The sequence below is a fragment of the Lathamus discolor genome, chromosome 5, assembly GCF_037157495.1.
Source record: "Lathamus discolor isolate bLatDis1 chromosome 5, bLatDis1.hap1, whole genome shotgun sequence".
NCBI classification, from domain to species: Eukaryota; Metazoa; Chordata; class Aves; order Psittaciformes; family Psittacidae; genus Lathamus; species Lathamus discolor.
The window spans coordinates 5,146,462-5,163,069 of record NC_088888.1 but is presented as its reverse complement, the minus strand read 5'-3'; the positions used below and the strand labels follow the sequence as shown (position 1 = coordinate 5,163,069).

The 16,608-nt window shown below is 41.5% G+C and overlaps 1 protein-coding gene across 5 annotated transcripts in view; it reads right to left on the bottom strand.

Moving 5' to 3' along the window:
- Positions 1-15,892, bottom strand: part of SRBD1 (S1 RNA binding domain 1) — a 127,938-nt gene extending 112,046 nt beyond the window's left edge. The window contains exons 1-10 of one of the 5 annotated variants that reach the window (XM_065679490.1): positions 15,795-15,892; positions 14,410-14,520; positions 10,219-10,336; positions 8,852-8,934; positions 8,235-8,397; positions 7,420-7,767; positions 5,779-5,945; positions 4,535-4,652; positions 4,262-4,400; positions 1,294-1,390 (exon numbers count right to left, since the gene is read on the bottom strand). In XM_065679490.1, coding sequence (XP_065535562.1) covers positions 1,294-1,390; positions 4,262-4,400; positions 4,535-4,652; positions 5,779-5,945; positions 7,420-7,767; positions 8,235-8,397; positions 8,852-8,934 — 1,115 coding nt within the window. In that variant the 5' untranslated portion in view covers positions 10,219-10,336; positions 14,410-14,520; positions 15,795-15,892. Of the gene's footprint in view, positions 1-1,293; positions 1,391-4,261; positions 4,401-4,534; positions 4,653-5,778; positions 5,946-7,419; positions 7,768-8,234; positions 8,398-8,851; positions 8,935-10,218; positions 10,337-14,409; positions 14,521-15,748; positions 15,766-15,794 lie in introns of those variants that run through there. The other 4 variants (XM_065679487.1, XM_065679488.1, XM_065679489.1 and 1 more) reach the window with 4 other exon arrangements.
- Between the last annotated feature and the right edge of the window lie 716 nt (positions 15,893-16,608).

The following is a 16,608-nucleotide window of genomic DNA, read 5'->3' as shown; positions in this document are numbered from 1 at the left end:
ATGAAGTTTGGAGTCTACCGAATTACAAGTTATGTTAACTCTAATTACCTGCACAAGTGTATTGCACATCTTAATGCCGAGACTGATGTAACACAGACTGACAGGAATATAAGAGAAGACATTCAAGCAGAACACAGCCCTTCTCCTAAAGGGAATGGATACTCAAAAGCCATCATCTGCACTTCTCTTTGATCACTTATTGGTTCAACTTCACACAACAGATTTTGGGAAGTTGCAGAAGAGTTAAAGTAGTTACATATTTCAGACAAACGCAACATCTCTCTTGAACCTACCCAACCTCAGAACTAAGTTCTTGCTTTGAACACCTAACCATAAGAGTTATCTGCTCTGGATCTCTTTTACTCATAAAAATAATGATAACTTCCTGAATGCATCTCATGATTATTATACATAAACACACTTTAGATCAACAGGATACACATTTAGAGCGCTGCATATCTGATTAAGGAGCTTCTAGTGGTCAAAAGAATCAAAGTGACAGTCTAGTGGTGACAGCACATCCTTTACAGAGCAACCCCTTCATTGAAATTATCACACTGCTGTGCTCTAGCTTTTTAATGAAGTTGGCTATTACTCACGATAAACAGCAAACAAGGGTCAACTTAATAGAACTGAGCTGCATGCTCCTAAGGCAGCATCTTTGATAATCCTGTTTTCTGTCCCAGATGGTACACAGCAGAGGAAAAACATAACAAGCAACTATTACTTTTTCACACCAACGCCCCCAGACACAACAACCTTGAAGTCATGCAAAGTAAGAAAACTTAAATTCAGCCAGAGTCAAAGGATCAGTAACTCCTCCTTTAAAAAGGTGTATTTGTTTGCCTTATTGACTACCAATGCCAAAATCAACCACCGCTGCCCACTAATTACACTGGCTGGCATCAAGCAATAAATGCTGGAGCAATAGCTTAAGCTGATGCACCTCTGAAAAGTTAACGGATTGAAGGAGGAAAAAGGACAGAAAGCTTTCTCTTACAGAATGCTAACTGGAAGGAAGATTGACTGTATATGGAGCAGAGCCAAAGGGCATCTTTCAGTGTTTGGAGTCACAGCATTCATGCCATGCTCACAGCAGTTCTTTCATCCACTGATAGCCAGAGGGGCAGAAAGGCTAATGGATGTATCTGTATGTGTATCTGCAGCACAAGCAAAGGAAAGGACCTAAATCAATCTCACAGCAACACTGTTCTCATCAGTAAGAAAAGTTTAATCTGCAGGCCAAGAGACCGAATATTACCATATAACTTAAAAATTAAGAGTCAAACTTACAATTTCCTGATGAAATCCAGTGTATCTTTATCTTTAGCAAAGATGTCAGCTAAAATATGCTGTACTCCAGCCTCTACTTCCTGGATAGTTGAGACTCCTTAGGAAAAAAAAAAAAAAAACAAAAAACCAAAGTTAATAATAGCAATAATAAAAGCTAATATGAAAAAAAAAAATAATCACTTAACACAACTGCACAAGCACTAAGAAAAATATATATAAACTGAAAGAAAACTGATGCAAGATACCAAACTGATTTGCAGAGGTTTCCATGAAGAATCCCAATTAATTAGAATTTTCTTGGTAATTAAGCTTCCTTTCCAAAACATCTGAAAACATATTTTTAATGACTCTAAAGTGACCAATGCCATATCATAAGTCAAAATGACATTAAAATGAGAGTAAAATAACAATTATTTTACTTTGATGCTAATAGATCTTGACATTTCTGATGCAAATGAATTATTTACAATAGTTAAATTGGATATTTATAATTTATAATTTTGGGGAGAATGTAATAAAATGAGCAATTGCAGCAGAAGTCTACATGTTCTGCTACTGCTACTGAAACTGCCTAAAACCTTTGCAGGCAGTCCTGTTTTTCCTCTATGTAACAGTTTTAAGTTTCCAGCGGTTTGTAGCAGGAGCTTGCACAGTGACACTTCTTAGATCAGGGTACCCTCCATCCTCTCCCATGAAACACTGTTTAAAACAGTGAAATTATAAAATATCTCCATAGATAAAGCATTCCAGAGACCTGACAGCAGAATCATTACGCTTTCCAACATACAGAACAATCCCCCACTTCAAAAGACAGGAAAGGATGGCACAGTGGTCTCTTTAGCACACTTGGTCAAACTGGACCAGAACCAGAAGGTAATGAAATAGAACTCACTTATTTTAAATCAATATACCCAACCCTGTTTCTAGCAACTGGCAATAAAAAATGCTCCAGAGCAAAAAGCAAGAATCCTAGGGTTGGCAGATGCAACAATAACTGTCTCCTTCAACACACGTTACTTTTCATTCTGCGGTCTGATGGACCACCAGTATCTGGACAGAGCTTTATTAACATCACTTTAAAAAAGCATACCTCTAAAAACTACTATTTGTATTGAATCCAGAACCCTCCTTCTGACCAGACTATAGAGTTACACACTCTAAAGAGAAAAATAAATAAACCTTGCCCTTTTTTAAGAGGGGGAAGCTAAACATAACTGCCAGAAAGAAAAACAAAAATGTGAGAATGTGTTATTAAATGCCTGAACTGTTCAGAAGTTGTGGAATTTGGATCCTTACACCCATGAGTTAGCATTTCTTATGATGAAATTAATGTCATGTCAGAATACAAAGCTAAGGGAATTATAAGACATGTATTATATTGAATATGAATTGAGACACTCAAGTATTAGAAGTGTACAAGGCAACATTATTATAATTCTAGCAGAGAATATGAATAAGAGAGGAAAGGCCAAAACCAGTCAGGATTAAAGAAATAATCAAAAGGTTCCCATTCAACAAGCACCATTCACATGGGCATTTTACTGCGTCCAGTGCAAAAACTGCACTTGCTTGTATAATTAGAGAAATATTTGACCATGCATACAATTAAAAGGAAGATCAAAGTTTCCTAGCAAGCCTGCCTCCTTAACTTTCAAATACCTGGCTTTGAAACATGAACTGCTGCTTCGATTTCAGTTTATTTTTAGTATATGTTTCAAAACACTCAGAATTTGAGCGCTGAATATTAGGATTTGATGAAAACTTCTGTATGGTGAATGGCTCATTCCTTCAAAAAAAATTCTCCCTGATGTTAAGCTTGTCTACAGACGTTGTCAAACTGGCTCCCAAGTTGATAAAAGTGACCCACTTCATTGATGTGATTTCTGATGCACCTTTCAAATGCAAACCATTATATAAAACTAAGCAATTTTTAGCACAAAATTGAAGAGAGGTGTACTGATTTTCAAGAACTGCAATGTTTATGCTGCAACAAATAGCACTTCTGAATGCAACCCTAAATAACTAAATTGAACTTCCACCAGGAAGATTTTCCTTTGGCTCTTTAGACTCTGCCATAATAGTCAGCTACGTGGTTGCAACATACTGTTGTATGAAGTAATGACATATGCTAAAATGCAATAATTCAGAGTATTTGGTAACTGATTTTCAACACAAAGTTAGGATCATTTCATAAACAATATTCAACGAAAATCAAAGAACACAACTGAAGTGGGAAGAGTAAGAGTCAGCTTCACTAAGGAGGTTCCATACCTTTATGTTTAAATTCAAAAGGAAAGTGTTGAAGCAGGGAAGAATAAAAGTACATGTCTATTTTAACACCATACAGAAGGTTGCAGCAATCTTCATATTTTATTGTCAGAGATTGCCCCCTACAGATTCACCCATAACTGCATTTGCAAAGAAACACAATTCTGCAGACTACATGTGACTATCACACCGTTCAAGTTCCTGCTCAAATTTCAGAAATTACAACTTCTCCAACCCATATTGTCATTCAGTAACAAAAATGCTCCCACTCACTCCCAATCACCAAGATAAGCTTCTATTCAGATGTGCTTTGATGGGTGACATTCACTTGAGCAGACTGTGAGCATAGGCTCTTGTACAATCAGCACTGAATCTTCAGTAAACAATTCAAGTAAGAGCAAACTACGGAGAGAGAGGTTTGCAGCGCAGTTCCCTCTCTCTTAACAGTAAATACAGATGTCACTATAAAGGCTAGAGACTTACATCTCTTGCATACCAGAATTATGACTATTTACAATACAAAAAGACAGTAAAAGTTGGAAAGCCATGGCATTAGATGTAAACTCTTACTCTTAAAAGAACAGCCGAATTTAAAGTAGTTGCATAACTTCCAGCAACCTCAGAACAACTGAAGTAACTGCCCTTCTAAAAAGTTTTCAGACATTTAGAATATTACTACTCACAGAAGTAGAGTGCTTACCTTTGGTATTGGGTTTAACATAAGACAAGAGATTGAGTTCCATAGGATTCTGCAGGACGGAAACAGCAGCAGGTTCTAATCCTAGCTGCCTGGCCCTCTGGGCTTTGGTGCCTTTACTCCCAGTTTTATAAGGTGCAGACTTAAACAAAAAACACAGTTATTAAAAGGTGAGGAAATAATTCAGTCATATGATGTACTTAGCATTATTCACTATTGAGTTATATTAGATTATATTTAAACTAAGGATGACCTGAAAAAGACTAGTGTACTGACCACATGGTCTAATTCTTCTGAAGTTCTACAATTTAACAATGCTGTTAAAAGGCTTCCAGATAATTTCCCTTCTTTCTTCAACTTCTGTATCGTTGTATGTGTCTTCTTTGCAACAGCACTGAAATGAAGGAGATTGATTTTAACAGTCACATTTCATGATGGATTAGAAAGACTATGAGACCCTGTTTATCACAATGCTGAAGCTCCCCAAAACCCCTGAAGATTGTATCTCATGCTAATCCTTACAAACCAAGTCTGATAATCCAAAAGCATTTCTAACTACTACTCTCTTTCTCCAATTAGTTCAAAATTGTACTTAAGTATCTTGTGGTAGCTTTAAGGAAAATCATCAAACAAGACTGACAGTCATTCCTGCTTTGGAAGGGTATGAGCCTGGAAGCCAAAGAAGAAGCCCTTAAATTAAATCCATGTTGATGATCACTCAACAGCTATAATTTATAATCAAGACACTTCTGCAGCATAAAGTAAAGGGTACCAGATTTTAAACTTAGACCTTCAACAGGGTACCTGTGAGCAACTGCAAGTAGCAAAGGTATTTTGTTATGATTTAAATTACTTGTTCACACAAGAACTCTCTTGGGCCACTTTCCCTCTTTGGAAAGAACCTCTTGTCAGGGAATAGCACGGCATGCAACGAAGAAGACACCATGTTGACAGAACAGCTTCCAAGTCAAGAACATATAGCCTTGCCATCTCAAGAACATACAGCCACTCATCCACCACTGCAGCAGGCTTTGCTCATCATTTCTTTGCTGCAATGGTCTGGGATACTTTAGCCTGCTCTCCTGGTACACTACAATCTCTAGTGCTCTTCACTAGAGGCTTTGCAGCTCCAAGCAGAGGAGCCAAGGGATTCTTAGTGATTCTTTTTCTAAGGCTGCATCTTATAACTAATCAGGCTATGTATCTCCAGAACCTATAAAACTACTCTTTCAGTAAGAGTTTTAGTAAACTGCAAAGAAATTAAGAACTCAATTTCTCAAGCAATTCGTAATGCATAATGCTATATTCCTTGTTACTTATAGTAAAAAAACCAACCCCAAAACCAGAAAAGCCACACAAACAAAAAACCCAGACCAATACTAGACCACAATTACCTCATGTTTAAACTTTCTATACGAGTTACTTTACAACTGTAGTGTGCACAAAGTGTCAAAACAAGGGACACAGAAGCAGCAGCCAGTTGTTACTGCCCTCCCCAATAGCTCCCTGTACCAACTTACCGCAGCTCTTCCAAGGCCTGCTGCACTTCTCGCAAGGCATCAGCCTCCAGATTATTGATGAGCTCTTTTCGATACCGAGCAATAAAAGGAATTGTGTTTTCTTCTTTAAAGAGGCGAATTAAGTTTGCACATACCCATGGTTCAACATTCGTTATTTCCGACAGGGCCTGTCAGAAGGAAAACAAAACAAAGCCCAACAAAAACAAACATTTAAGAGAGTTCACAGATTGCTTCTAACAGCCTCTCACTCCACATTCAAACCCAGTTCCAGAATCTTATGCTGGTCAGCAGGGACTACTGTCCTCCCTAAAGCGGAATGCCAGGCTTCCCATGCATCCAGCCACCACACCCAGTATTTTGGAAAGACATGCAGCAACCAGTGTTTCCAGAAACTTGCAACTACAGAAAAAAAAAACCAGTAAGGAGCGTCTTTTGGGAACAGAAACGGGGGAAAAAAGAAAGAAAAAAGAATAAAAATAAAATTAAAATAATCAGAAGACAAACTGCACATGAGCACTCAGAAAATCTGGAGCTTTTTCCTTTTTTAAAGGAACACTGACATACCTTCTGGTTAAATAAAACCAAGCCCACAATGCCAAAGCTGATGCAAATCCCACTCAACCGATTGGAAACTGGCATCATTGGAAACAAGCATGATACTACTAAAGGTTTCAGGATGAATGAAGTATCACAAACTTGCACCAAGTTACTAAAAATACAGTGTGCGATGCAGACTCCATGACAACCCAAGTAAGTACCTTAGCTTAGTAACATTTTTAACTATCATGGTTTGTACTTCACTACAGTTATTCCTACACACTGCTGAGACAAAGCCTTTCAAAAGTTTTATTCCGGAACCAAAAAATATAACAATTCCTGCATAATCACATTCACTGCTTTTAGAGCAACAATACACAAAGATTAAATTCTTCATTTGCATTTCCAGGAATATTTTAGAAGACTCCGGAGCAAAATTATACGCCTTTCTTAAGCACGCAGTACTAAGGATGATGAAGAGAATGTGCTCAATCTATTCCCATTAAAATCTTCCATAAGCCACCCAGCCTCCCAGAAAAGAACTATCTATCCCAGAACTATCCTAAATTTCTCTTCCCCTGAATGTCTTCAAAGTTAACATCCTACAAAAAACATAGATGATGTCTCCCTTGATGTCACGGTTGTTTCCTGAATGCAATCTCCTCCCTGATGGTACTGTAAATGGATAAACACTCTCAAATGCTACAATCCACACTAGCTAAATCTTAACATTCTGAAACTGCACACACAGACATCCCAAAGCTTTCAGCATCCCTTCCTGCAGGAGTTCAGTTAAGTATATAAAAAACACCACCTCATGTGCTGATACAGAAGAAAAGCGCAAACTGTTAAAGGCAAGCTTAGTACTAAATACTGCCAAAGCCAGTATTAAAATAATGTTAAAGTTTTACCAGTTACCAACATTTATATTTACGCATGTATTACGACAATTTAAGCAGATGTTAAGTGACTGCTTAGCAGAACAATGACCCTCTGACACTCCAACTAATGTAAGAGGACTGAAACTGTGTGTAAAGATTCTAAGGACTAACTACTTAGGAAATGGTTGCACAGATGCCTCAGAAAAAGGAAAAGATCTCGTACCTGCACAATATCCCAGTTCATTTCAAATTCTTCTTTTACTTTGTTGCCTCCTAGATTTTTAACTGGCTTTCCTTCAGGAGACGTAGCTGACTTGATCTTTTTAAAAGGTGGTTCATCAAATGCAAAATCCTCTTCAGACTTCTCATGTTTCACTTGAATTCTCGCTACAGGAACACTTGTTGAGGGTTTTTCATCACTCTCTAAACTCTCCACATTCTTCCCTTGGAATGCATTTATTTCCACTTTTTTAGGCACTTCTGGCTTTTGATGTGAAGTTTTTGGTTTAGTGTCTACATCTTCTTTCTTAGGTTTTAGAAGTTGCATTCTCTTATCTTCTGCAGGAGCATCCTGCAAAAAGGCATTGAAACCATACTAAGCACTCACTGTTACATACTGGTTAAACGTTTCAGTTAAAACCTAGGAAGACCTGATAGCAGACATCATTTTCCACAGTGAGGTGTCTGTATGGCAGGGAAATTCCAAGCCAGAAATCAAGCAACCTGAAATAGATCTTGAATGCAGGAAAAGAAGAAACATACCCAGCAGAATTTGATTCAAAAGACCCAATATAATTATGCTAGGAAGATCTTAATTCCTCATTATCATTGGCCAAAATTTTAAAGGAGGGCCCTTAGAGCTGGGACACTTAAATACATGAGAAAACCACACTTACCAAACATACTGAATATTCACCATAACAGTGGAATCAGATGAGCTGATCAGACTCAGGCAACCAAGTGAACCAGAGCTGGAAAAATTCTGCTCATGTTACTTGCCAACCACAGCAACTAAATGTCTCTTGCTTACAGACTCACCATTTCCTCTTTTATTGCTGCCTTCTTGACCTTATTCCTGGCCACAGCTGTCCGTGGAGCAGCAGCTTTTTTAGGTTTTGCCTCATTTTTCTTTGGCAACCGAGGTCTCTTGGCAATTGCGCTTTTTGGCTCCCACTCCTCTTCCTCCTCTGATTCAGAGCTCCTGAAAAACAAATGAGTGAACATGGCTTATGAAAAGAAAAAAGTAAAAAAAAAACCCAAACCATAAGCAATCCAGTCTGAGTGTTTTCTGACATTAAAGGAAGCAAACAGGATAAATGAACAGAAAGATAGGCAGACTCAAAAGACAGCCAGACTCAAAAGATAGCTCTTTCATGCTGTTGCAGAGTTAATGGCTGGAACAATTTAGCAAGCTCTCCTGAAGCTGGTCACTGGGATGCGTACACACTTGACTCCGTTTGGACAACTGGCAATTAGGTTTCACCCTATCTTCACTGTAAGCATGAAGCAGCATAGGTCATTTGTGGTTTATAATCCAAGCTTTGCGCATGAAAACTTTTTAAGCAACTTCCCAAAAACTGAGTGTTGCTCTCACACAATTGCTCATGCTTAGCATAAACCTTTTTAAAAAATCCTAAGGCCAAAAGTAATCTTACGAGCTAGAAAATGAAGGTAGCTCATCATCTTCTGATGTAGAGGTTTTGGCTTCAGATTTCACCCTCCTTGGTAGAGATGACATCTGAAACAGAGGCAAGAATACAGAAATAGAACCTTTGGCTGAAGTTGGATGCTTTTATTCAGCCCTTTAACTCACTGCCAAGCATGCCCCCATAATGTCTTCACCAATCACTAAAGTTTCCTCAAGTGCAAGTCTGGATTTCTTAGCATCCAAGAATTTAGGCCACAGCAGCACACATTCAACACTCTTTACAACTGAGCAAACAAAGCAGTGATACAGCCTCTCAAATTATTTTTCTCTTCAAATAGAGGTCATTATTTGGCTTGCAGGTAAAGCTATCCTAGCAAAAGGATACTGGTTCACAGACATATCATTAGGTGTCACTTGTATACTGTGCCAGACTTTATTCCATCGACCCAAGGAGCACAATAAATAATATTGAGATCTAGTAAAGTGAGCTCACATAAAGTTTTGATGTGAACAGGACTACAAGAAGACTGTCCATTTTAATCTAGAATTTCACCTTTAAAGACTATCCATTGCTTTCATGCATAACAAAACCAATTATTTTGGCTGAGCTGCTCATTAGCATACAGAAAGCATATAAGACATTAACCAAAGGTAAAAAGAGAAGGCACAGACTTTTTCCTGACCCAACATTCATACCCACAATAGCTGCATTTCAGTTAACCAGTTATAGAATTATTGGCAACGGCTGGGCCCATGAATTTCAATAATCATAATTGGTTATTTTAGTTAGAGAATTTTAGGTACCCTCCAAATTTTACCTGCCAGAAAATAAAAATTTAAACAAAAAAAAACAACCAAACTAAAGCGTTTCTGTAACTATAAAAGTCACCAGCATATTACCTGAATCTGGTACAATTTCATCATTCGCTACATACTATTCTCCCAACTTTTTGCACCTTGACCTCTGATCCAGCCTTACCACTGTGATGTAAGCCTTAAAGTCTCATATTTGCACCAAAAAGTGGATAAGCATTTTCAAAAAAGGGCCATTTAATTCAAGCAAGAAACACTCTTTAATCCAACTTCATTCCGGCCTCTGTAGCACTAAAAACCTAACTGTTGTTATAAATGTCTTTCAGCAAGTTTTCCTTGTAAGGCAGTCCCAAAATTTAAGTGACAATTTTCAGCACCACAGTGGAAGGAAGACTATTGAAGCCCACATCATACACTGCCTTGTAGCAATTGTGATGGTCAGTAACAGGTCAGCATTTCTGTGCCGTTCCACTGACTGAAAGCCCATTATGTGGCTGGGTAGAATACACGTCTACTACAGGAAAAGAGAAATCTTCACAGAGCATGAAAAATACTACTCACCTTCCTAGCTTCCCAGCTGACTCTTCACTCTCAGTTCTGAGACACCTTCAACTTCACGCAGCCACTCTGCTTCCCTGTTTTCCTTTGCTCTTTATACCTGAATGGTCATTATCACAGTCTGGAATTAATTAATTATTCCCATTACCTCCGAAGCATGAAAATAATGTTTCCATTTGATATTGTACTTTATCTGTTTCTCCATTCTGTGAACGGGAGAAACAAAAACATCATTCATGTTTCCAACATCAAGATCTCCAGAATTAGGTAACACCTAAGCCAGATGGATCTCCGATCCATTTTTTGCAGACACTGGCACACTCTTTGTACATTGGGTTCCACACCTGAAACTAGGCATCTAGCTTACAATATCATTAGCAGTCATGTTTCTTCAGGTAATCCAGCTAGGTGGGTAGTTTTCAGTATTCCGGTTTTTAAACATTCTTAACAAGCTTCTTTATGGTTATCCATTGAATCACAGCAAGAAAGAAGAAAAAAGCCAACAAACATGTTCTCTCATCCAAAGTCTTTCATTCTCTATACTTCCCTGCACTCAGCATATCTCTATGATGGCTTTGGAACTTGCCCAAAAGCCCAGGTAAAAGGAAAGCCTCATCTAGAAGGTCTTTCTTCTGCTAATATTTCTCTCTCACCTCAAGTGGCCAAGAGCAGGGTCTCAAAACATCTCAGCATTTGTATTGTTACATTAAGTAAAATTACAGCAAGAGTACAGCTTATTCTATGAAGTTAATTGTACTTCCTGCCGTCCAGCTCTGGTGACCGATTTAACTCTTCTTATCAGCAGGAGAATAGGAAATGACCTCCTTGATTTATGAAACCAGACACTTTCCACATTCTTCATGAACAGGTTAATATTTGGTCTACATCCTCCAGTCCGAGCCTACTTGTCTTCATACAATGGACTGAATTAAGCAGAACCACCATACAACAAACATAAAAGTGGCACAGGAAAGCATGAAATAGCATAGAAAGCAGTACATAATAAGGCTGAGTCTTTATGGGCTAATTCAGTGTTTGGTTATTGTTTTTTTCCTTTTGATATCTTGGATTTTTCCACATCAAAAAATCCTCAGATCATCTTTTAAGTGTTTGTTGGAGTTCTTCAGAAAGCTGGAGAAGTATCAAACATGTTTGATCCAGAAGATCAAAGATGGTGAGATCGGCACAGAATCTGTCCTCTGTCCCATTCATCAATACTGTGTCAGTTCTTACAAGTACGTAGTGAGCTGGGACAGGTCTCAGATACACAAACTCCAACTTTAATCATACTATCCAACTACTAATTTTTCTTGGAAAAGTAGTAACTTTGTTCCTAAAGGCTTCTGTACCTGCACTTAAAGTTAATTTCAATTAAGGTAAGATGTGAATTTAAAACACAAAACTCATTTCAGAAGAACCCTCCACAAAGAGATGAGGCATGGTCAGAAGCCAAACTGGAGTTCTACAGGTCAAAATAAAAGCCCAATGCAAAAAGAAATTTATGAATTTAATATCAAACATGGGGTATCACTGTGAGGTGGAACCAAGTTATAACCACCTCGCCTTCTAATAATGTATACAATGAACTAACTGCACTTCATATTTGTAGAGAAAGAATTTGACAGTTGCTACCTGTATTCATTTTGTTTATAAAGAATTGGGGGGGGGGGGTATTCTAATCCACAAGAGTACTTCTGGTTTTATTCCAAATTGCCAGACAGTTGTCTGCTAAATTTTCCTCCTTAGCTGCCCGCACTAGAGTATGCTAACACCTACAGCTAATGACTAAGAGAAACAGTCCTCCTGTGATTCACCGCAGAGGGGGTGGCAGGGAAGAGCATGGAAAAGCAACAAGTCTAAATGCCAATGATGATGATGATGAATAACTATTACAGATCTTTTTTAAAAAGCTTGGAGACAGTTCCTGAAGAAGCAGAAAAACCTCAAGAAACAAGCAAATACAGTTATGGTCCACATGGGGCATCTACAGTGCTGACTGCACTGGCTTCATGGCAATGCAATCAAACAAGCACATTGACCTCTGATCCAGCCTTACCCCTGTGCTCTGCTTCTAAAGGGATATGGCTCCCGGTGCCTCCTGCCTCAAGTGTTGAGGGAGCTCGAAAGAGCTTTTATTCACCCTCCCACAGCACGCTGGGATCAAGATGGCATGAAGATGGCCACTTATCTCCTATTATATTTTATAGATAGACTGGCCTCAGTGGGAAAACTGCCTTTACCTCTTCCTTCTCTGTCATCTCCAGCTAATCAGACTCAAAGTGAGAGATGGTTTCTACACTAAGGAAAGAAACTATACTTTGCATAGCTCTGTGTCCCCTTCCCAAATCCAGAAAAGTCTCATAGCTATAGAAGAGCCAATTATAAAGCTGAAAAATTAAGAGTATCTCATTTATACCGGTCAGGTCAGAGCCAAATTTTTGCCTTCCTACATCTGTGTTCAGTATTGCTAAAACCACACGTTCACAGTGCTCAGCATCTCCTGTATTCATCACCTGAAGGAAGAACACGTGCAGTATTCAGTGATGTGCACGGGTTATCCAGCCACCCTATGCAGGATTTCACTGGCTTGCCAATTGGCATATTGAACTCCTGCAAGCTCTGTTCTAGCAGCAATCCCCACATCTGAGGCCAGCAAACTTCCAAGTAACATCTGCTAACATTTTTTTTTCTTATTTTATGTACATTGTTGGAAACTTTGTCTTAACTTAAAAAAAAAATTGAAAAATAAAATTGTTCTTCGAGAAAAAAGTTCATAATCACCTCACCAACAGGATTTTACTTCCATGCCAGGCAACATGTTCCAAGTTCTGGGAGCTTTGAGCTTGCACACATACTTCAAGCTCCTAAATCCTGTTTCATTTCAAATCTGCCCATATATGATTTTTTGCTTCTCTGCGACAGGCTAAAACCTTAACGCTGAAACTCCACACTAGACCCTTGATCCACTAAGGGAGTCAAAACTCTTCCACTTCTCCATCTCCCAAATGACAGCTGGCAGCATGAAACATCATTGCTCAAAACACCCAAATTCTCTTTGCTTCACACACTCAGTAATCACTAAACCCTTGCTTCTCCACAAAACCCAAACCAGTTACAGCGTATTCTTCAAAAGCGCTTCCCACTTAAATATGAAAGAGAACTTTGCAGAGCTATTACGCTGTCCAGTAAGGAAGAGCTGAAACCATTTAAACAATTGCTATTGTAGACAAATATATCTCCCAGGTCTAGTCTCCAAATAGTTTGGCATCAATTTTATGCCAACTCTTTTGTTCCCATCACTTCTATTCTCCACCTCCAATGCAGGGCTTCGCAAGGCACTAGAGCTATCCCAATGGCTGTAAATAGCACACTTCTCCCTGCCTGTCAGCTATTCATTAAAATCAGGCTAATTTAAATCTTATAACCTTACTACAGTGAGTCACATAAATCCCTTATAACTAAAGAAATGCAGATCTGAATATCACCAAAGTCTACTGCACCTTATCACTTAATCAAACAGATTCTTCTACCTGAAGATACAGGATTTAAAATAACCAAACTCACAAAACCAAACCACAATGCAGAACCAAACAAACACAACTCTACCACACATATACCTGGAAATTAATTTCATTTCAGTAACCGAAAAGAAACAACCTCTCTCTAGCAGAAAAGGACACAGAAACTTATGAAGGTCTTCTCCAGATAATCTAAAGTATTGTGCCCCTTCCAGAAAGGAAATGCGTTTATGCAGGAAGCTCTTCAAACTCTGCTTTGCTGCCTCTTATAAAGGATAACAGAAATTTGTATTGTAGTTTCTTCTTAAATCAAATAGCAGTAGCCAAACAGTGATTTATTATAACATCAAGCATCTGGGGCAGGACATAAAAAGCACTAGGAAACCTACAGGACAAGTGAATTTCAGACCATTATTAGTAGCAGCAGAATGACCCACTTCAATAGCTACATGTAGGCCCACAACGGATTGATTTTGTCATTTTAAGATGCCTCCATTGCATACCAGAATACACCCAAAGAAGAAATCAAGATGTGAGCATACTGTCAGCAGCAAAGAGGAAAAAACACTATGCAGACCAATGGTAGGGAACTTTATGGAAATTATTCTATCACTCCAGAAAGGTTTTTTTCACCTGTAAAAATAAAGTTGTATTTCAGAATATAAAACCAACTTACTGTAAGTCTCTCAAGGTTAAAACCTTGGAAAACTCCCAGACACTTTTGCTCAGAGAAGCTGGAACAGTAGATTTCCAAGGACTTTTCCTTCCCAAAGCCAGTCAGGACTGCCTGAGAAAGGAGTTGCAGATACAAATCAAGAGACTCCAATGCTAAGTGGAAAATTACAGCCAGAAAGAAAGGGAGAGACATAGAGGGTACACGCATACGGTAAAACAGTCCCGAATACTAACTAGGAGAAAAAGGTATGACTGGCAGCAGTATCACCTACTGCTTCTTACAGAAGTACCCCTAAAAATGCAAACCACGAAGGGCATGCCCTTGGAACGCACACTCTCCTCCAAGCCTGTTCCCTCTGATCCTACTAAGGAAAAGGACAACGTGCATAACACAGTAGCCTGCCGTAATCAGAAAAGGTGTGTGCAGGAAGGGGGAGCGGGCACGCTTTCCATGCACTTTTTAATTCACTTATGTCAAACCACCTATGAAAACAGACATTATCCAAAACCTGGGGGATACTGCTTCTGACACAGTAATAGACTGCTGCTTCATGTGCAGCTACTCCTTTTCCCCAATCCACCAAACCAGCCATACAGCAGTGCTCCCATCCAGCTTGATAAAATGGGACATCAATGCTCCTGAAGGATGCAAAAGATGCACATCTGGTGACAGCAGTTTATCACACCAATAACACTCACTTCTGGAGTCTTACAGGCACAAGGGGAGTTGACAGTAAAGCACTGTTGCTGCTTGGTGACTCACTGCCACCGAAATCACTGCTTTTTGGTCCAGAAACGTGATGTAACTCTAAATACACTTTACACACTTGGAAGTCCTGCTCTTCCCCAAACGACATCCTACTTTCCCGACATCTGTTGACAGCATTCAAGAGGGACTATTCCAGCTACATCTCACCCTCCTTGCCTGCGAAGGGCACCAGCTCCCGGGCAGCACCTCGGGAACAATCCCCCTCACAAGGCCAATCCTATGCAATCCTTGGGAGCGTAGGAAGCACCTCAGCGGGGCCGGGACCCCGGCCGCCTCCCGCTCAGCCCCAGCCCGGTGTGTGCCACGGTCCCGCTCACCCGCACCCCGCCGCTCTCACACAGCGGGACCCCGGGCACGGCTGCACGGCGAGAGCAGCCCCGAGCAGCCCTTTCCCCCCAGCTCGGGAACGGGCAAGGAGCAGAAACGGAGACCCGGGAATAAAGCGGCTCGTTTCCACCTGAGCAACGGAGACAACACAAAACGCTCGCCTGCCGGCGCGGCGCAACACGGCACGGCACGGAGAGCGCCCGGGACAGCGCAACCCCGCAGGCCACTGCCCGCCCGGCCTCACCCGCACCCTCGGCCCTGCGAGGGCCGGCAGGCTCCCCAGACGTTACCCGCTGCTGCCGGCTGCCGCGTTTGAAAGGGCCGCCACAGCAGCCATGGCGGAGGCACCCGCCCGACGGGCCGCGGGGAGGAGCAGGAAGCAGCGGCGGCGCCGCGCCGCAGGAAGCGGGCACCGGAGGGGGGCGGGAGCGGCGGCCCCGCCCCCTGCCCCGCCCCGCCTTCCCCGTCCCGTCCGTCGCAGGCCCGCGCCGTGGTGCGGCGGTACCGCGGGTGCCGGTAGAAGGGGGCACGGTGCTGAGTGGTCCCCGAGGGCTCGGGCTGTCCCCGGCGGACGGGGATCGTGCCGCGCTGCCCTCCCGCTGCCGCGGGGCTCGGATGGACGTGCGGCCGCCAGGGGGCGCTGGAGCGGCGGGCGCGGGTGTGGCCCCAGCCCGGGTCCGAGCTGTGACCCTGAGGAGAACGGGGCCGGGGCACGGGGAGGCCGGGTCTTGTGCCTATGCCGGGCCCGGTGGAAGCCGGCCCGCCCGTGCGGGTGTGTCGTGTGTCCCTGCGCCTCATCACACCTGGGTAAGGGGGTCCGCTTAGGCCGGGTCTCCCGTCTCCCTGCTTCCTTGGGTTGCAGGATTCCCCGGGGAGGCCCGTCGGGAGCAGCCCCGCACAGCAGGGCCTAACGCGGCCTCCCGGCGCCTCAGGTGCAGCGCGATGGCGGTGTCAGGTAGTGGTTGTCGGCTGCCCCGTTCCCTCGTGGCGGTGGGTATGGGCTTTCCCCGCTGTGCTGTGCAGGGTGAAGGTGTGAGAGCTGTGGGGCAGGGTCCCCGCATCTGTCACAGGGCGAGAGGATCAGCCGCCTTCCACTCCAGAGGA